The following is a 21,149-nucleotide window of genomic DNA, read 5'->3' as shown; positions in this document are numbered from 1 at the left end:
ATGTAAACATGTTTGAGGCTCTAGTAGAATTAAATCCTGGACAAGTTTGTTTCAAAGTTTGAGTTTGACACATTTTTAGGTCTCAAAAAGAGGACATGTCCAGGAAAAAGAGGACGTCTGGTCACCCTAGATAATCATTATTTACAAGTTAATGCGAATGCTAACCACTAGCTAACTCAACATTAGTTGTGTGCTTCAGGGGTGTTTAAGTATGTTACCCTCCACAGTGGTTCCACTTACTTCTTGTAATATCTTTATCAACGCTTCACTTGATAAAAACAGACCAGACTTCGTCCCCTCTGTGTTCTCCTTTGGTCAATTTGTCCATCCAGTGAGTGAGTGTAGGGGTTGGTGAACGTAGACCCATCAGTCCTTTCAACTTTTTAAAGTAACACTCACGGCCTTGGGGAGTGAGTGTATTAGTATATTCTATAAAATATGAGTTTTCTTCGTCCATTCTGTTGAAATATGCTACTGCCATTTACGGGCGGGAGTGTTAAGAGATGTTTTGCCTCCAGCTAAGCCCCGCCCCTTAAAAAACATCACACTGTTTACAAACTGTGAATGGTCTATAGCTAGGTTTGTATTCTAACTTCAGCTGAGATTGTGGCCTCGATCAACTTGTGGAAAAATTTGCGTCCATCGTGGCACACCCTATTTATATAGGGTGTGCCCTATATAGAGTTTATATCGCCTGACACCAGCACCCTAACCCTAACCCTAAACATTGGATGAAAAACACGGTGTTCGTTGCAATGCTCATTCTAACACTGACCGGCCTCCTGTGTGTTAAAGTTGCAAAAATCACTGCTCCTTGGGTCATAATTGCTATGATGGCTCATGGCTTAAAGGGACACTGTGCAACCAAAGAAAACCCTTTACCTGCCCCTCTTTCTCCAAGCTAATAGAAACCCGTCTGGTTTCACTTGCAACGTCTAGCCAGTTGTGGCCAGCAACTTCAAGCTGCCATTACAAAAAAGAAAGCGTGAAAGGTCCACTCTAGATCCAGTGTTCTGTTTTTTGCTCCGCCTGTACCTTTGAGGGAATGTTTTGCTAACCGACAGCAGCACTGAACTGCAACTCCAAGAAATTTGATACAACAGAAAAAAAACAAAAACAAAAACAAATGCTACATCCATTTTAGTCAGACTAGTACTATCAACAATGGGTATGCATTATTATCATACACCGAACTGATGAAGTATTAAAACACTGAGAATAGGAAGAAACGGGATTCACACCTGCTTTCTTTCTGGTCTTGGAGTTATTGTTGTTCATCATCATCTTTTTGGCCTTTTTAATACGTTGGTATCTCAGTGCATCAATCCTCTCAGACCCCGAAAGGGCACTCGGCGCACCTCGACATTTTCTGGAGAAAGTAAAGAGAGAGAAGGAAAAAAAAGGTAACCCGAGGCCAAACATGGTCAGTGCCTTGTGTTTCTGCACTACGGAGTGCAACAGAGCCCACACAATCTCAAAACAGCACTGCTCGTGCTAAGCAAAAGGTGCAGCACATTGCCAAAGGATCAATGTGAGACACCTAGAGAGCCGACTCAGGAATCCAGCAAAGGGTGTTTTTGTTTTTGACAATGTCATTAAATTTTACAATTAGCATAACTCCATACATCATCTGGATTTACTAACAGCTATGTTTAGGTTACAATATGAAATCCAGATGGCATTTTAAATTGCGTCCCTTGAAATTTCTTTGCCCTTCAAGGACATAGAAGATATTTTGCTCATATTGATCCAAACAATCTTATCCAAAAGAAAGCAAAGTATTACACGCCCCCTGAAACCATCTGTTTACCTCGTGGTGTAGATAATGTCAGCGAGTAAAGAGTTTGAGCAGACACAACATTTATAAAGACTTGCACTGTTGGTTTCAGAGGAAAATTCTCCAAAAACGAAAAAAGAGTATTTCGAGCTAAATGTAAGACTGTGCAGTTGGTGACATATTTGCAGATTCGATGTTTATTCTAAAGCTTATAGATTTCCACTCTGAAAATAACAGATGCAAATGCTTCCTTGGTGTGGAGTGCATATATATCACAGCTGCTCAGGACCTCCTTCCCATTCATAGAGGCACGTATGACTTGGCAGCCCACAGATTTCTGCCACAAACACACACTTGGTTCTCTCAAGGCACAGAAAACAGTTAACATTACAGAGAGGCCATCTTCCCACCGTGGCTGCAGAGAGAAACCGAACGTCGTTAGTAGAGGGGGAGAATCACAGCTGAGCAACAAAGCATCATCAATATGTGTTCATAGACATGGATACTGTCTACAATGGGCTTCACCATGCTGACAGGGGGAGAGATGGCGGGAGGGGAAAATGGCTACTCGGGAACAGTCACATAATGAAAAATAAGCCAAAGAAAAGCGAAGCACTAAGACAACAAATGTAACAAGAATTTATCCATATAATTGTTTTGTTTTTGAAACGGAAGAGCGATATTTAGCGATGGCATGCATGGCAGTTTGCACATGGAACACGACTTTAAAGGGGAATACATTCAAAAGGACTTCATCGGGCAGCAGATATAAGGAGGTCCTCAACCCCCCTGTGTGCCCCCTCTCTGCAAAATATTTGTTTCTTTGAATAAAAAGAAGTGTGTACGCTGCTTTGGCAAGAAACTTGCTTCACAAGGTGGTGAGAACTGTTCTGCAGTCCCAACTTACAAGAGCAAAAGGATACTTACAATAGCTGTGTAGAGTCATGCTCTGTAAAGATGCTTTATATGGGGGATTAAGGCCATGTGTCCACCAGGATTCTGTTTTCTAAACAACTGGGCTAAAGAGATGCTTGAAGAAGGTGCTGGTTACGGCCTGGTATTACTCTTTACTGTCCAAGACCTGCTAGCAATCTGGTGCATGTTTTTAAAAAGCTGCAATATTTTATATGTTTGAAACTAGAGCACAGAGAACTTTACGCAGTCATGCTAAGCTTTCACCACTGCCAGGAACATGCAACAGCATCTATGCTTAATTGTTAATGCAAAAAACAGGTGCGAACAACGGCTCCGAGTGGACACACAGCTTGAGGTGACATCACAACGCCAATCTTACAAAAATATTGGTCCTGGTGTTGAAAATTCTTATTTTTATCATTGGTGTCTATCTATCAAATATAAATAGCAGAAGGAGTCACGCTTGAGGAGAATGCTAAGAGTGTTAATAAGGGATCTTTAATAAGTGTCTATGTGGGTAAGTCCACAAAGTCAATCTTTTCAGACTTCACACTGGATACCGCACAATGTAATAATATATGTTGGACAAAATACACAAGACACCAAAATAAGCAGGGGATCCTGTCTGGTGACAAAAGTGGATTTTCATTCTATTACTGACATTACCTGGATGGAAGTCAAGTTCTATGACTATGAGCATTTACATCTAATGGATTACATGGAAGAGACACCCCTTTATATGGCCGCTGGGCACAAACCAACGTCCAGGTAAGACTTATCCTCTACACCTGCACTAGATGCATCTTCCGACTTAATGTTTCTGTCAAAGGGACAGGAAGGACAGAGCGGCAAAATGTCTATTTAGCATGTTACAGGTTGTTGTTGTGGGTGAGACAAGCAAGGGAACTATTGGATGGGCAAGCTATCTGACCTCTGGGCTAAGTGGACAAAGACGGAATGGGGCACAGGCTAACCGTTCTTGACAAGCTAATCCTTTGTGTAATTGCTCTTCTTTGACTACACAGTTGGTGGCAAAGCTGTTGGCAATAACCAAACAGCGAGAGCATTCTGCTCCTTCTTGGTACTGGTACCAATTAGCATGTGGCTTGGATGTGAAGCATAGGGTTATGTCATCCTGCAGGTATTTGCAGGCTGCTACTCACTGGGAACTGGCACAATGCCAGGGTGGCTAATTTGTCCTTGAGGTCAGTCACACTGACGGAAGCAGGCGTATCTACTGAACTGCAGGTAGATGCAAGGGGATTGGTTGCCTAGAGCTAACACTGGAGTGAAGTACCGCAAGACACAAATCTTTCAAGTCAGTTATGGCATCCTACTACATAACCGAGTCATGAATGAATTCATCTGACCCAGGGAGCGGTGGCTGAGTATCATTAGGGAAAATCAATAGAGAAGTCAGTAGAAGGCTGAGCTTGTATAAAATACCAACATCACATGTACAATAGTACATAAAAGATTATTGACTTAGCAACATATGTATTACTGGAGTTCAGTTTAGTACAACAGGTCACAAACAAAACAGCCTACTATTGATCTAGTGAAGACGTCAAGTAATAATTGGCCCAAGAGACCGGGATCGGACTTTATGTTGCACACAGCATGACTCTGTGAACAATGGGGTACAGTGAAAGGAGTTGGTTACATCATTGTGAAGAAGTGGGTAACCTGTCACCTGCACTGTGGCTGCTCCCACTTGTTCCATAGCTCCCTGAATTATTTCAAACTAACCCATTTTCAAAAATGCCAAAAATGACAGGTGTTTGGTAGAAGTATTTTTGATTTAATTTAGCAATAGATACTTTCACAGAGATGAATTTGAACAAAAAACGATTCATTAAACGATTAAGTTAAGTTTGTGTCTTTGTGTGTAGTAGTGTCAGAATCTGATGATCATGTAGTGCGAGTGTAGCCCAGTTTGACCACACACAGATGGATGATTTGCACCAAATACCATCCTAAAATGTGTAGCTATGGTTGACTTTTGCAGAATGTAATTTTCCAAAACACTGAGCCAAGTAACTGATACGTACTTGACTAAATGAAAAATAATAAATTGGTGCGAGGCTGATTACATTACTGTTGTCTAATTAATGTGTAAACCTGAGGAACATCTATCTGTTTTCCTATTGGTGCCTTAAAAAATTGCAAGTGATTGCCGTCAATTAGCAAACAACTCAAGCATGAAATTATGTTGGTGACACATCTCTGACCTAATTAGCTAACAGATGGCATATGCATATCAGTCAGAATGCATAAAGTACTTAAGACTGCAGAACTTAAAACGCATAGCCACTTTGAAAAACAAAAAGGAAAAGGGAAAAAAACTGAAATGAACACGTGTTGACTAAAGGACGGAACAAATCACACAAAGACTCGAGGTCTTGTATTCCCCTTTAAAGGACGAGGTGATCAAAAAAAGTCCCACCTGCTAACCCCCCCCTTTCAGACATGGATCCAACCCTTACCTATTGCGGTGTAGAGGACCTGGTCACAACAACGCTGCCCAGATAGCTGAGATCAATCAAAAACAAAGCAGGTAAGACTCCAGGAGCTATCAAGAACCACCACACTGTCCCTAATTCATAATGATGGAGACATTGCAGTACATGAGAAGCGGACAGGCCCTGTGACACACTTTGCCCATCAACCTTTCCTTGGCAGTCAGACCTGGGGGTGACCTGGGAGCATTTAACGGGGTTTGGGAGGCAAGAGTTATAGAAAGGGAAGGGAAAGTAAGACAGGAAAAAATCGAGAGGTTGGAAGGTAAAGGAGAACTGGTCGTGCAATCAGGTTACTAAGGCCGAGGATGAGCCGCAGGGCCTGCCATGATGAACTCTTCTTAAATATTCCCTCTGCATGATAAAGGCATCGTCAAAGGCTTGGAGCTAGACAAAATAATGGGTGTTTTGTCTGGGGAATCAATTGGATGAATATTATGAGATTTCTCCTGTTAGGTGAAAGCAGGATAACACATGATACTGATGACAAAACACGGATCCTATGGTGATGTCTGCAAATCCCAGGCTTTTAGGGGCTTGGGCCAAAAAAAAAATAAAAAATAAAATAAAATAAAATACAAATAATACACACTGCATTGGCCATAGTATTTTTCATCTGGATGGACTGTAGCCCTTAAAGGTCTGAAATGTAATCTGTGAAGCAAATGTATAATTTTTTTTGTCAATTATGCATACAATGTGCTTTCTTTGGAATTTCTACCTTTTGGTGTTTTCAGTCAGAATGCTGTGCAACTCTCTGAGTGACATATTTGGAACAATGCTTCACAGATTTAGTGGGTGAAGAAACCTTGATGACATGAAAAGCAGCATTGACTGAATTGAAACTAAACTGAAAACTGTGAGAGCTCATCAAATGAATCATCACAACAGTTTTGATATTCTTCTTTCACGGTGTTATCAAATGAAAGAAAAACTGTACAACTAATCTGCTACCGAGATTACTATATAAACTGGTATTCTGTAAAACAGCACTTGAGTAACCAAAATGTCAGAGCAACTTTACACATCGAAGCATTATGGACTGGTGCAGATGACTAAAATGGTATCCCTCTCTGCATGCCTAATGGACCTACCCTGAAGCTGACAACTGGGGTGGAGAGGGCTCAGATGGAAGGATCTCCTCCTCAGTTCTCCTCTGACATGGCATCTGCCCAAATATGTTGCTGCTTTCCATGGGGGGTGACGGGGACTGGGAGGCTGGGTAGCTGGTTGCAGAGGTGGCAAAGGCCATGTGGGAACGGTAGCTTGGGCTTGCTCTCCTGCTACCCTGGCCTTGGGCAGGTGAGGAGGAGGGGGAAGATCTTCTTGAGAAGCTTGCTGTGGAAGGAGGGAGGAGGGTAATCTCAGACATCTCTGGGGGTATGGGAGGATGTACAGTGCTGGGACGTGGCCTGGGACGTACTACAATTTCTGGGGAGCCCTCATGAGAGCTAAGGGGACTCTGGGTGAGGGGTGAGAGTCGAGATGGCTGGAGAACCACCTGATGCATACCAGGATCCATCCTACGAGCCTGTCTGGGACTGAAACGAGGGGCTGTTTCAAACCATCGTGTGTCCAGGCTACTGAATGTGCTAGGGACTATATGGGCCATTGGATCGGTGTAAGGCAAAACCGGCACACCCATACCGTGGCTTGTGTGTCTTAGCTGCCCTAAATGTGCCTCTTGCATAGCAAAATGCTTGGCTGGGGAGCCATGAGGCTTGGCCTTACTGGGAGACTTGCTTGAGTGGCTCTTTGGGGCCTCCAGTGGCAAGACAGCTGGGTAAGTGGGCATTGGAAGGGAGGAGGGCTGGAAAGCACTAAGGGGGAGAACATGAGGTGGAGGGGGATAAGGAGAGTCGTGGCGTAGATGCAAAGGGGGATGTGGTGGAAAAATGAACTGGGGACCCTCCAAGCTTGCAAAGGTAAAATCCAGTCCCTGCCAAATCTCTGGCGAACGAGAGGAAGAGGTGAGGGTCAGAGGAAGTGGGAAACCAGAGACGGCATACTGTGGAAAATCGCCATCTCCCATTTCTTCCGGTATCATGGGGTGACCAAAAGGACCTTCCGCAAGGTATGGAGGAGAGGACATGACAGAGCTGAGTGGGCTGGTTTCAGGCATGTAAAAAGGAGGTGGGGGATCATGATCTCCGGGTGGGCCTAGGTAGCCATAGAAAGCCCTGTGGTGGAGAGATCCTCGGATCTGCCCAGTAGCCTGGAGCCGACTGCTCTCCATGATGGTCATACCTTCGAAGGGCCTGTGAAATCGAGGGCTGTAGGCTGGAGGTTGTAGGTAGGATTCCTGACTGGAGATGGGTGAAATCTGGTGAGGCCGAAGCGGTGCCATTACCGGCGGCAGAGGTCTTGGATCATCATTTTCTTCGTCTGACTGACGGAATTCCGGATAGAGGTCTGATTCTTCCACAAAGGGGAAGCCCTCAATTCGCCGGGGTTTGACAGACATTTCTGCGTCAGTGGGATCTATGACAAAGCGTCCGTCTGGGCCTCGGCTGATGAGTTCTATGGGTGTTGTTGCTTCAGTTTCTTGTTTGGACATGTACTTCTTGCTTGTTATTGCTCTTTTGGTCTTCTTGTATAAAGATAATTCCTCCTTCTTTCCTGGACTTGGAGGTGGTTTCTTCCCACGCTGGTCATGACTATCTTCAGATGATTCTGACGGGGTGGCCTTTGAACGAATGCTCTCTGGGCTCACCTTTCCTGAAGAGGACCTATGGAATACAAAACACAAGATGTTAATATCGAAAAAAATCCAGCTACATTAGAAAGAAAACACAGAGGTGAATAATGACACTAATTATTCCTGCACTGTGCAGAATTGTAAATTCCACTTCTTTCCAGCAAATTTTATTGCTTAAAAAATTTCACTTTGAACAATTTCAACCAAAGATACAAATGTTCAAATCCACAAATGAACTACTAATACGAAATTAAGAAGTGTTCCGACTCCTTTGCAAAGAGTCTCTGCTTTACCTCTAAAGCTTAAAATAAACCATTGAGTGCCTCACTGCTATGCCACCGTCTAGGTGACTTGGATAAATACTTCACTTGAGGAATTAAATTTAACTGAGTCTAGATACAGAGGTTTGGTGTGACAAAACAATTGTTTATTTCTCAAGAAGTCAGGAAGGTGCACACAAGAGGGGATATCACACACCAAGTGACACTCTGTTGTAAACCACATATCACTTCATGCAAAGTTCCACAACAAAGAAAGGAGGAAAAAACTGACAACAACAAACTGAATTAATGGTACCCACATAGAACCTTAAAGATCTTCTCTGTAGACTTATACATAGACATTTTAGTCATTTTAACAATTTATTATGTGCCAAAATATGTTTACTTGTCTTAAGTATTTAAAATACAATAACAAACAAATATGGTGGAACACTGCCGAAATGGGAACAATTTCCTTCTTCTCCTATTGGCAGTGTGCCACCATATTTGTCATAACTGTGTAATGCTTCAAGATATGTTTGGTTACCTCAAATAGTTTGACAATGGAAACAATGACATGGATCCATATGGACTAAAACACCCTCGGTCAATGTCCCTAAAAACATCTATGGGTTAATGGGCTGGTGTTTGTATGTAAGAACATTATCAGTCAATGCTTGGATTGATACTGACTGTTAATCATGGTATCTAGCTGTGATTGCCCAATTGGACAATGGCCTTCTCCCTTTAGCCAGTTTTAAGTTGGGGAAAACATCTTGGTATCTATCCTTTTGTATGATGTATAAGACATTCTTACCAGACTCAAGACTAAAGAGTTTCAGAAGTCACAATATATAACTTTTGTCTACAGCCAATATTATACAATATAACACATTTTATACACAATAATAAAACTCTTCCCATTTGTAAGATATTCTTGTTAGAAATGGAATAGGAAGAATGAAATGAAACCACAATTTGCTTTAAGCAAGACTTTATTTTGGATTTAAAAAACATTCACTGCGGGTAATCCTTAACAGAATCACCAGGGATTATGTTTATAATTATTAATGGATATCACACACAAAATGTTTATTAAGCAACTGCCATTGCAAAACACTCAGTGCCTTGTCGAATGTACACATTAATGTTAAATACTGCTGATGCTTTTCAACTGTTACAATAAAATGCAAATTAAGGCAACACAGCAATTAATGCCACATTAAATTAATTAAGATTCAGTGTTTATTACTGATGTTCTAACAATATAGGCCCTTGAAATTATCTCTATCATTATAAATACACACATTGGTTGGATAAAATTCAGACATTGTTTTCCTTAACACACTATGCCGTATGCAGCAGTAGGCTGTAATGTTGCAATTGTCACAATTTTAAAACTAGATTTTCAGTCGAAGAAACAAGACAGGCAGAGTGAATTGTTGTTATTGTGAGTATGACAGGGAAAGAAGTAGTGGCAAAGTATAACAGTTTACAAGTGTCGACAAAAGCAAAAGGAACAGAGGACAAATGATAATCTGCAGGTTGTATTTCGGATATGGAGGTTTAACACTAATTTAAAGGAGTTAGCAGTGAGACGGTGATACAGCTAAAACAACATAAACAGTCACACAGCATAAGCAGCATAAGCAGACGGCTGTGCACAATGCAGAGAATAACTTCCGCAAATGGATAGCTGATGTATTTCCCATGAAGCTGTCAATTGAGAGTCAACTGTGCGTGTGTGTCATGTTAACTCTGGACTCCACCCTTTCATTTTAGATAACTAAAGGAGGAGTTGCAAAAAAGAGTACATGTGATTTGTTCTAAAAAATTATTAGTTTTAAATCAATCATTTTAAATGTTTGTCTTTTTTAGTCAGATCGAAAGAAAATAGCTGGAATGACCATTTTGCTACGTTTTATTGAATTAAATTAAATTAAATTAAATTAGCAGACTGAATACAGCAGGTAACAGCTGGCTCTCTTAATAAACACAAACTATATGCAATCTGAATAAATCCAGAATAAGTGAAATAATGTCACTTTAGTGGCAGACGATATTAAAAATGCTAGTAGGTTGACTTAGAACAGAGTCAAACAAGCTGTGACTATGACCAGTCTTTTTTGCTAAGCTAAGCTAACTAGTTATAATAATAAGCACCAAATATCAAACTACTCCCATAACAAACAAAATTCAAAAGACCTCTGACTTTCTCAACTTAAGCTCATTGGGAATTTCTGGTAGATTAGACGCTACAGAGTGTGTTACTGCCCCCTGCAGGGTAAAGTTACTTACTATGACCGCTGCTTAGTACTTCTGCTTTGTTCACTTCCTGAATTCCCAAACTACAGTATGGGCATAGGAACAAATCATGCCATGTTTCATGTATAAATGTCTAGCTACTACTTTAGTGCAATCATTATATGAGGAGATCTAGGCCATTGTTATGTCTGTCTAACTGAATACAACTGGTGGGGCTCCTAAAGGAGAATATGTTGCATTTTGTTTGTTTAATCTATTCACAACCTTAAAGTGAAAAAATACACTGGTACTAATGATATGTCAAGCCAGTGGTACTGGTAATGGTATTCTGTTTCAACTTTCCATTTCATAAACTAGAGTATATGACAGAAAACCATTCACCGACTGCACATAATAACATAAATTGTAGGAAACTAGCTTCACTTGACCATCTAATCTAAAAATGGTCAATGTCAGTTCTTGCAGCAACTTCTAAAAGGTGGGGCAAGAGTGCAGCTGAGGGCAAAATTAGGCCTTTGCTGTCACCACTGTTTTAGGCATTTTGAAAAGAAAGCCAACATATCGGTTGGTATAGCAATGGTGGTTCAAGTCCAAAACTGTGGTATCATCCATGTCAATATATACTTGTGCTCTGTTGAGGAAATGTCCCCTGATTTGTCATTATTCCCTTCTCTGAATCTTGTCAAAATGAAATGCAGAATATTTATTGTAAATCTAAATCCCAAATAATTAGATATGGACTTTTCCAGCATCTTCTGATGATTAAGAAACGTAATTGCTCATGAATGAAAGACCGCGGCCAGTGTTGTTGTTGCCTGACGGGGACATGTGGCCAGAAGCATGCAGGAGCCTGAGGAGGTGAACCAAAGTGAAAGAGGGTGTATACGGTGCGCACAAACAGGGGAAAATGGCTGGCACACTCACTGAGGACTGGAAGGTTGGGGCCTGTACCTGCTTGCGTCCAGCCCCTCCCAGTAGGGCTCAACACTGGGAATGAGGCTAAGCGGACTCCTGCAGAAGTGGGGAGATCAGACAGTAAGAAGTGCGGAGGACATAGAGGTAAACAGGAAGCCTTGCAATGAGAGATATTTTTTTAAAAAGGAACCGAAAATGAGTGGAATGCTTGATGCCGTTTAAAAGGTTGGGAATGAGAAGCATTAATGCAACAAGAAAAGCTACCACAGTCAAATTCCCCCAAGTGTGTTTATTTTGTGCTTCACTTCCTCAAGGCTTGGTTTCTCCAGCTTTAGGAAGAAGAATGTGGAGAATTTTAGGGACGGACAAAGCAAGGAAACTTTTCTTGAAATGAGGTGTCCTTCCGAGCCACACAGCGGTAGCACCACTTTGTAGCATCTCATCGCGTCCGAGTTGTAAAAAGTGAGCGTATCCATATTGTCATAAAGTTGCAGTAATGTATTGCAAGTGTAATTAAAGTCCATGTATGACATGTTTATGATTTTTTTTTTAATCAAAAAATAACATTTTTAGCTCCTGGTAGATGGAAAGTTGACAGTTTCATTTTTTCAGTACTACATCTGGGAGACAGTCCGATCATTCTAAACATGGAGCTTGGATGAGCTCTATATGCCAACTGACTCAATAGAAAACCTCAAAACCAAGAACACACCAATCAGGCATAACATTATGACCACCTTCCGAAAGTTGTGCATCCAAAACAGTCCAGAGAATGGACATGGGCCTTCAAAGGGGGTCTTTGAGTCCTATCGGTAAAAGGAAGGGGCTTCTGTGGATCATCCCAGTGAGTTGTTCCTAAACTGTGTGTTTGTGTAAGGCTGTCTGGTCTGGTCTAGGTGGGTGGTATATGTCTAAGTAACATCCACATGAATGCCTGGTCCAAAAGTTTCCCAGCAGAACATTGAATTATCACGATGGTGAATGTTATTTACTTCTCTTGTCAGTGGTTTTAATGTTGTGGCTGATCAGTGTATCTTCAAACTGCTGGTCACTCTATTTTTTCCTCCAATGAATGTGATTTGTGAATTTGTTAAGGGACTAATTGCAGCAAATTAAGGGTACACGGGTAGTGGTGAGAGCAGACTAAACTACAGAAGGAAATCACCTAGTGTAACACTGAGGCTTATTGGTGTTTTTCAATCCGTAGTAACTTGTCAGTAGGATACATTCATAATCATTTTGGGTCTTTTATTGGGATTTGTGTAAAAAAATACAAAATAATATTAGATGTATCCAATGACTCCTAAAACACATGTTTAATTACCAGAAAAGAATGAATCAGAAAAGAAACACAGACAATGAAAGTGTTATTTGTTCAAAAACTCCATGAAGTGATATATGTTTTCTTCTGAGCAGAACACCCCCCACTCGTTGCAGATGATTTGGTTTATCTAACACAGGTGTAACACAGTGATGGATACTTTCCATTTCGTTGCGCCAGAGCCAGAGTCTGCAGTCTGTGCATGCTGGCTTAATTAAGGATTAATGTTATTAGTTCCACTCGTGCTTTCTCTGTGATGACAAGTCACAATGTCTGCTGAGAGGAAAGGCTAATTAAGGTAGCTGAGATGTCCTGACACACTGGGCTGATTTAAGGGTCACACAGGAACAGAGGAATGAATAAACATGAAATAATCGGAGCTCAGCACCCTGTGTGAATATATTCTACTTTAGTGATGACTCTCTGACTTAGCTAAACTAGATTTTTATGCTGCCAGGCTCTGTACCTCCCTGGTTCTTTCCTGCTACTCCTGCTATGTGCTTTAGATTCATCCTGCTAGGACCATTTCAGCATTTACACACAGCTCCTTTTTGTGCATCTGTCAGTCTTGCTTAAGAGTTAGTTTAACAGCAAACCGAAAATAACTTGAAACAGGCTCCTTTTTTCCCCCCGTCATCAAGAGGTTCATGCCGAAGAAAGACGTGACACAGTTTTCATACAGGTCCCATATAATTTGTAATGTCAATAAATGAACTGAATAATTCTCAAGTGACGCAACCACACAGGCAAGAGAGGAATGTGATCAGTATGTTCGGTTACTGTATGCTGTACGTCACTGATAAGTATTTCGTGTTGTCAGTATCCCGTGAAATGAAACAGAGTTCTTCCACTAGATGAACTGATGAGTCGTGTGCAAACACACAGGCCGTGCCCCCGATCAGTCAGACAGGTCCAGAGAGATTCTTTTCTTCATGATTCTAGCATTGAGTGTTTATTGGATCACAAACTACAACCTTTAAATGCACTTTTTTGTTGTTGTTTTTTTGTATTGAGAACCTTTCGCTTGTTATGTTGAGAACCTCTGACATGAGCAACAGGCCACAAGTTAAAAGAAAGGCCACTGGATTACCACACAACACTTCATCAGAATCATCAGAGGTTTTCAGGACGTTACAATTTTTGGATTCTAGACACAAAAAGCACTCAGGATCAACCGATTATCCACTGGTGATGATGTGTCATTCATACAAACCCCTTCACAGTTTGTAAACAGAGTGATGTATTTTGAGGGGCGGGGCTTAGCTGGAGGCAAAACATCTCAAACACTATAGCCTGAAAACACTGTTTACCATATTTTCACTGTTTTTGACTGTTTTAGCAAGAATGGACGAGGAAAAGACATATTTTAGAGAATATACTAATACATTAGCTCCCTGAGACTGTGAGTGATATTTTAAAAGGTTGAGGAGACGAAGTCTGGTCTGTCTTTATAAAGCGAAGCTTCTCCTACAAAGATATTACAAGAAGTAAGTGGAACCACTGTAGAGGGGGATGCAGTAAATGCAAATTCTGCTCAGACACCCCTGAAACATGCAACTAATGTTGAGTTAGCTAGCGGTTAGCATGAGCAGTAACATGTAAAAAGAACCCCCTAAATAATGATTAAATTAACGTAGGTGCAGTCAAAATTTAAGACAGCCAAATTTTAATTGCCAAAGCCAAACCAAAGATGCCTACGACTGGCAGTGGCTGGTATGTGACACAACTTCAAGTTAGTGTTTTTGATTTTCGGGCTAATAGAAAAAAATTATTTTCACAGTTGACAGTGACAGTGTTTGCCTCAAGCTTCCCTTTGTTTTGCCTCCAGCTAAGACTGTGATGTCAGAGTGACTTAGGCCATGAAAGGGTCTATGAGACACCAATAGTTTTTTAAGTTAAGTTGGCTTGTGAAAATTATCCACTTTTTCTTAACATTTATCGGCAGTGGATTTATAGAAGCAATATTTCTGAGTTAGAGCATGCTCAACACACAGTGGAAGCACTCCTCCAAAAGTGTATGTGTCGTTATACAGGAACACATAAAACTCATCGCATTATGAATTCATGAGGTTGTTTTCAGTTCTACGTGGCACCAGAGGAGCAGAATAGTTTGAAAACTTGTGCAGAGAAATGAGCAACAGCCAGGATACCCCTTTGGAGTCAGAATTGGCAAAAACTACTGTCTGAACAAAGCCTGAACAAAGCATAATGCGATAAATGTCACTGGTACTGTGCGGCCAATATATACTATAATATATTGTGTTAATATTTCTATTTGCTTTGCCAAATTAAAAGGCAAATAAAAATGTCTGAATCTGTGTGGTGTCTGGGTTACTTACGGAGTTTCCACGCTTTTTCTGCAGTGGGTTATGGAAAGAGGGGGGTCTGGAAGGTGACAAAAAGACAGAAAAGACTATTACTGCCAACAACAGTTAACAATAATAAAGAATTCATCAGTAGAGGAGGTAAACGCCAAAGGCAAAGAGCAAGCGCTAAAGTGAGTGAATGCCGGTAAGGTCAACAGGAAGAGGCGAATGAACTGCTTTCAAATTCAGAGATGAACCGGGCAAGCCTCATATGTATAATGGGGAACATGTCTTTTCGGTATTCATGATAAACATCTCTGACCAAACACATTTACATAAAAAGGTTTATCAAAACTAACTTCCACATTAGAGTTGCCGCCACACAGCCTTGAGCTTTCCTTTAATCTCGGTGCCAGAGTAACAGCAAGATTCAGAAATGCATTTAAAAACATCCTAATAGACAGTATATATATATATATATAAATAAATATGGACTACAGTCACAACTGTAATTTACACTTAGCACTTACGCTAAAGTCAAATAATTAAACTGATCTCTCCTGTGGTTGTGAAGCTGAAAGAACATGACTCAATTACAGCAGAATGAGGCTACAGTTCAAGTACCTGAATCAGTCAAATGTAAGTTGGGTAACGTGTGCAGTAAATGTGCTTCCACAAATGCATTAACAACTAATTGAATTATGAAATCTACCAACAAAAATGTCTCTTCTCATCTTGTTTCTCATGACGTACTGTATACATAAGCAGGTCTAACAGTCTGAGACCACGTGTGAAGATACTACTTTTTTGCTATTTATTACCAATAATTAAATTCATCACAAACAATAATACCAGCTTAACAATTTGAGTTAAATTTGAATATCCACATGAATATCCAGCATAAGAAATCATTGCCCCAAAGATCTTCTTGTGATGTCAGGTATGCATGCCTTCCTTCTCCTTCTTCTTCAGTCCTTGGTCTTCTTTGGTCTTCAGGTAATTCTTCAGAGGTTTGAGTTGTGTTTGGGTTCATTGCCCCTTTGAACCTGAGGGTGTGTCTGAAGAACTGAAAGCTACGTCTCCTTGGTTGTCTCAGTGTTCCCACATCGGTTGTGAAATGTTGTGATATTTGTTCTGCAGGACTCCGTTTTGCCAGTTACAGAATTGTGTATCTGTGACAAAATTATATACGTATCTCTGAGTGAACAAAGCTGAGTGTATTGACTTTCTTGTGGCATGCACACTTTTGCCTTATCACCGCTGTGGATTCAACTGCTCCAGTTTTCATAGAGCCCCTTTGAATACATTCAGTCTCGCCACAATCTGATGCTGGGAAAGCTCCACATTTTTAAGTTTGATACCTTTGCTTAGATCAGAGATTCTGGTGAACAATGGCTGCAAGTTGTGCTACCTGAACAAGCTTCAACAGAAGGACACAGCTCAAGGAAATATGACATTCTGCAGAAAGGCGTTAACATACAGTAGTTTATGGTGTGTTTACTTCAGTTACCTGCTGACCCAGGAATAGGTCAGAATCTTTTTTTGTGTGTTTCTTATCCTCATGCCAAACATAAACATAAAGTCCACACTTTCAATGTGGTCTTAGGCATTACCAACAAAACAGATCAGCCAGTTGCTGTGTTTCCATTCCCCCTAAAAATGCACAAAATCTAAATATCTCACCCCCTTCCCTGATGCAAGTCCTGAGTTATTCATGTTTGTAAAGTGTACTTATTATGTGCCTATGTTGCTGAGGTGTTTCTTCGTGTTTCCACACTGCACTCCTCACAGGAGCATAGTATTGGGGTTGTTTTTTTTTTCTCCTCCCCTCTCCTCACGTCACTCTGCATCTCTCTTTTCCATCCCTGTCTTCCTGTCCCGTCTGCCCCCCATTGTGTCAAAGTGTATATATGTTTTGTATATGTATAGACGGGTTGATGGCTAATTTCGCTGGTACTTGTACTAGTGACAATAAATGTTTTTTTGATTGATTGATTGATTGAAGTGTATCGATCCGAAAGACTGGACACATGATCAGTAGATGTCAGTGAGGGACAAGAGGACACTGGACAGACTGCTCTCCATCATGGAAAGTCCATCCCAATCACTTCACCAAGTGTAGAGGGACAGCAGAGCTCATTCTCATACATTATTAATGGTACTTCTCATTATTGCATCTTATCAATCTTTCCTATATATATTTGCTTCTGTCTCTATTTCTTGTGCATTTGTTGATATGGAAATTTTGGACATTTTTTGCTCATGTTATTTTATTTTACTATTTTTTTAATTATTATTATTATTATCATGGATATGTATTTAAGATTTTACCATTTTCTTACTGTTTACTTACTGTTCTCAACAGTGTTGTTTTATGAGAAACTGAGCAACTGTGACCAAGCAATTTCCCCCGGATCAATAAAGTCTAATTCTCCCAAAACAGTACATCCATTGGTTACAGCATGAAGAGCAACAAAACAAAGACAAAGTCCGCGTTCAGAGTTGTGGAGTGTGGCATGAGTCAAATGTCAGACTTTCAGCCAGGAGACTGTCTTGGCACGTTACAATGCAAACTTCTACAGTCTGTTTCAATGTGAGGATTTGTACTGGTTTCCTTTGCTTTTTTTCATGGCAGAGGCATGTCAAACCATACACAAATAAGCATATGAACAGATGAATTAGATCTGGAGAGGGGTTGAAGGAGCATTAACCAAGATGTTCAAGTGACAAGCCACGCTCTGATGGCTTTCCTAAGTTTATTTGTTAGATTAAGTTATTTTGAGATGATCTTGAGCTTAGCAACTGTGGAGACGACTGCTTTTAACAAAGAGCTGCCTTCTCACCTCTTTTCCTCTTGAGCTTCCTCCTGCGCTGCTTATTGACGAAGCAGGCAGCCATTGTACTGAACAGGACAGCTGCTGCCAAGAAGCAGATGGTGGCCACGATGCCAGCCACCACAGGCCGCGCCAGTCCACGCTCCTCCACCATCTCTGGAGGAGGGAAAAAGTCTGCGGGCAGAGAGTCAGATGGAAGAGTGAGAAACACAAAGCTGGCAGTGAGGAGCGAAGGACGCAAAACACAAGGGGCGGAGATGAGAGATTAACAAAAGAGAATTTATTAAACACTGCACACAGAGGAAAGAAACACGTCCAAAAGTTCAGTTGGCACACTGGACTTCTAATATGGCACTCCTCGACGTGAATGCTAGTGTCAACATTCATTTTCTGGTTCCAGAGTAAGGGCTGCTCTGTGCTGTGAGATTACCATGTAGATGTGAGCTGCGGCAAAGAGCACAGCGTTCCCTGGAAGAACACCCCGAGCTCCGACTAGGCAACTGTTTAATTACAGTGTTTGAGTTCAGTTTTATAAACTTTTTCAGACGTTTCCTCATTTCCCCGAGGCTTTGTGCCACAATATCGGAAATAAACGCGGTCTCTTTTGTTCTTGTAGAGGAGCCTTCGGAGGGTCGAACAATCCTCGGAAACCAAACTGAAGTATTTCAAAAGTTCAACTGATGTTGAAGTTCAACTGTTTCCCGGTCACCGAACAGTCTGTCCTCTTGCAGCAGGTTAATGTGAAAAGACGCTCTGTCTGTCATTCTTCAAAGTGAGGCTCAACCAGCACAAGCATAGCTTGTACACATTTTTGAGCAGAGAGACTCTCAAAATTACATGGCAGGTTTGTTTTGCTTATGCAGCACGTTTAGTACAGTGCTACAATCGTAACAACAAAGTGTAATTAAAGTTTTAATATGTTATAATAACCACTCGTAAAGCTAAATATTTCATACTTACAAATAATATTCAGAAGAATCTTGGAGAGACATGATATAATTATCTGGGAGCGGGCCAAGAAGAAGCAACGCGCCATGTGTGGCCAGCGAAGCTTTTGATGCATTAGTTATTATTACTAATTAAGAGAAATACTTGTTGGTACCATGTAATGAGGACGGAAAAGACCAAATCTCTCATAAAAAACAATCCAAAGAACTCTAGGACTGTGCAGAAGTTTGACATGACCTTGTAAGAAGCACTCCAGATAAAGAAATGACCACAGCTGTCAGCTTAACAATGGCTGAATTTAATTATGAAGTTAGAATAATGCCAACAAGTAATGCTGTGAATATTCATAACGTCAAACTATGCAGAACATGGATTTGCAACGTATTTAAAAGACATTTACTATCTCCCTATGCTTCACTTCTGCCCTATTTTCCATTGCTTTGTTGAAGATGGTTGTCAGTACGCTCGCTTGTTACAGGCAAAGATGCATCAAAGCCAGAATTAATTTGAATGGCATAGATGACCATTAACAAGATCATTATGGTAATGTGGAGTGAGCCAGTGTACCGGAGAGGTCAGCGTTTCTGCTGTGCAGCTGCTTTGAATCCTGATATAAACCCACTAACTTTTACATCCGTCCTCCGTTATTAATGGGGGACTTGGTTTAGTGGCGTAAATGCTAATGAATGTCTCAGTCAAGACCTAGGGCTATAATGTGTGTCAGCCCCCGTGATGAACTTGTTGTGGTTAATGTGCTGCAGTGTAGAATGATACAGCAAATTGAAGCGTTCCCTAAGGATCGCAGCAACACGAATGAATAACTGATCAGCCACGGCATAGCTGTCGTCACTGGAAGGGCAGGGTGTATCAACATCACAGTTAGTATTATGCACAGGAAAAGCACTCACTTTATCAACAGAGAAATGAGCCTTTAATCAAATAGCACAGCTCCCCGGCCTTTACCAGTGGGGGGCAGCAGAGCACTTCTGGATATCCAAAGGTTCCTGAGAAAATCTTCTGTCTAAGTGCTACCAACAGCTGCTCTTACTAAACATTATGCACTCAGTAACCCCGGCAGCACAGCGACATCACAGTTTGACTGCTTTAATATCACAATTGAAGGACTTTCAGTATTGCAGTCAAAAAAAAAAAAGACTGGCTCATATTAAGCAATAATATATATTTATTTATTTTTTTTTAGCAGAAAGTAGTAAAGCACAATTAGTGGAGGACGGCCAGAGCAATGATGTCATACTCTTCAGGATGCTACAAAGGAGGTGCATGTAAGGCAAGCTTAAATTTAATAGTGCTGAGTGGGCAAAATGTAAAGTTGGGAGTTGCTGAGCGTGCAATACATCTAACCATCCCTGCTCAGCTCAGAGATGTTGAGATGCATGTTGAAGCCAGAGGTTGACGGACTGAATCCTAGAACTGACATTAAAAGCTCCTCTGAACACAAGGCACTATAAAGCCTCTGTGCTTCACTGTAGTGTTTGACCTGCAGATATACGTAAGGTTCATACATGCAGGTACACATGTCTGCACCTTTCTTTATGCGTAACATGAGAGTGATGATCATCATTTAAATCCTAATGCACTGTAATGGCTCACCTGTGCTGGAGACTCCTACTACATTACTAGGCTCGCTGATCATGTCGTCCATGACGGCCATGACACGGAACTCATACCACGCCTCCTAGGAAGTGCAGAACAGAGAGATTAACATACAGAAGGTAAACAATGTGGCTATAAAGGATCAGGTAGCTAAGCCACTGAAAGTCTGGAAATGGCTTCATCTTAAAACTCAAAATTACCTGACATGAAAACAATACAAATGTCGAAAAAAAGTCAGTGTGGTGTTGTCAGGGTTATCTTGGACCTGACACAGAAAGTCAGTTGTCCTTCTGAGCCACGGCACAGGAATGGACTTAAAAAAAAAAAACTTAGCAAGGTGGTATCCAAGGATTGAAAGTGCCTGTACTTCTAACCGTTTTTCTCAAATGTGTTCACCACGGAGCAACAACAGTAATTTTAACACATCTGTAAACACCGAATGAAATAAATGAAATGTCATTAACGCAGCGTATAATATGACAGATAATTCAAATTGTGTATTTGCATCAAAATGTTAAATGTAATAAATGTGGCAGGTCAGTCATTTTCTCATTGTAAATTTCAAGAGGGACATGCTAATTATTATTCAACCAATTTAAAATTAGTGATATAATTGTTTTAACATTATTTCAAAGAATATTGGAAAGGAGTCTCACACATCTGCCTGAAATGCTTGGACACACAGTATGTATCTATCTTTGCACACTTAACTGAATGGGATATTACTGTATGTGCGGGAAAACTCCTTCCCTCTCAACACTGTGGCAAGCACTTGAA

The 21,149-nt window shown here is 40.9% G+C and overlaps 1 protein-coding gene across 1 annotated transcript in view; it reads right to left on the bottom strand.

Annotated features, from left to right (window-relative positions):
* LOC125021688 (protein turtle homolog B-like) overlaps positions 1-21,149 on the bottom strand; it is a 109,094-nt gene that overhangs the window by 9,135 nt on the left and 78,810 nt on the right. Inside the window, exons 15-20 of the mRNA XM_047607829.1 lie at positions 20,370-20,454; positions 17,820-17,984; positions 15,010-15,055; positions 11,359-11,445; positions 6,306-7,940; positions 1,242-1,369 (exon numbers count right to left, since the gene is read on the bottom strand). Coding sequence (XP_047463785.1) covers positions 1,242-1,369; positions 6,306-7,940; positions 11,359-11,445; positions 15,010-15,055; positions 17,820-17,984; positions 20,370-20,454 — 2,146 coding nt within the window. The remainder of the gene's footprint in view (positions 1-1,241; positions 1,370-6,305; positions 7,941-11,358; positions 11,446-15,009; positions 15,056-17,819; positions 17,985-20,369; positions 20,455-21,149) is intronic.

The sequence above is a fragment of the Mugil cephalus genome, chromosome 15 (genome assembly GCF_022458985.1).
Source record: "Mugil cephalus isolate CIBA_MC_2020 chromosome 15, CIBA_Mcephalus_1.1, whole genome shotgun sequence".
Lineage (NCBI taxonomy): Eukaryota > Metazoa > Chordata > Actinopteri > Mugiliformes > Mugilidae > Mugil > Mugil cephalus.
Note: the sequence above shows the minus strand (reverse complement) of the source record. Positions and strands in the feature narration are given on the sequence as shown.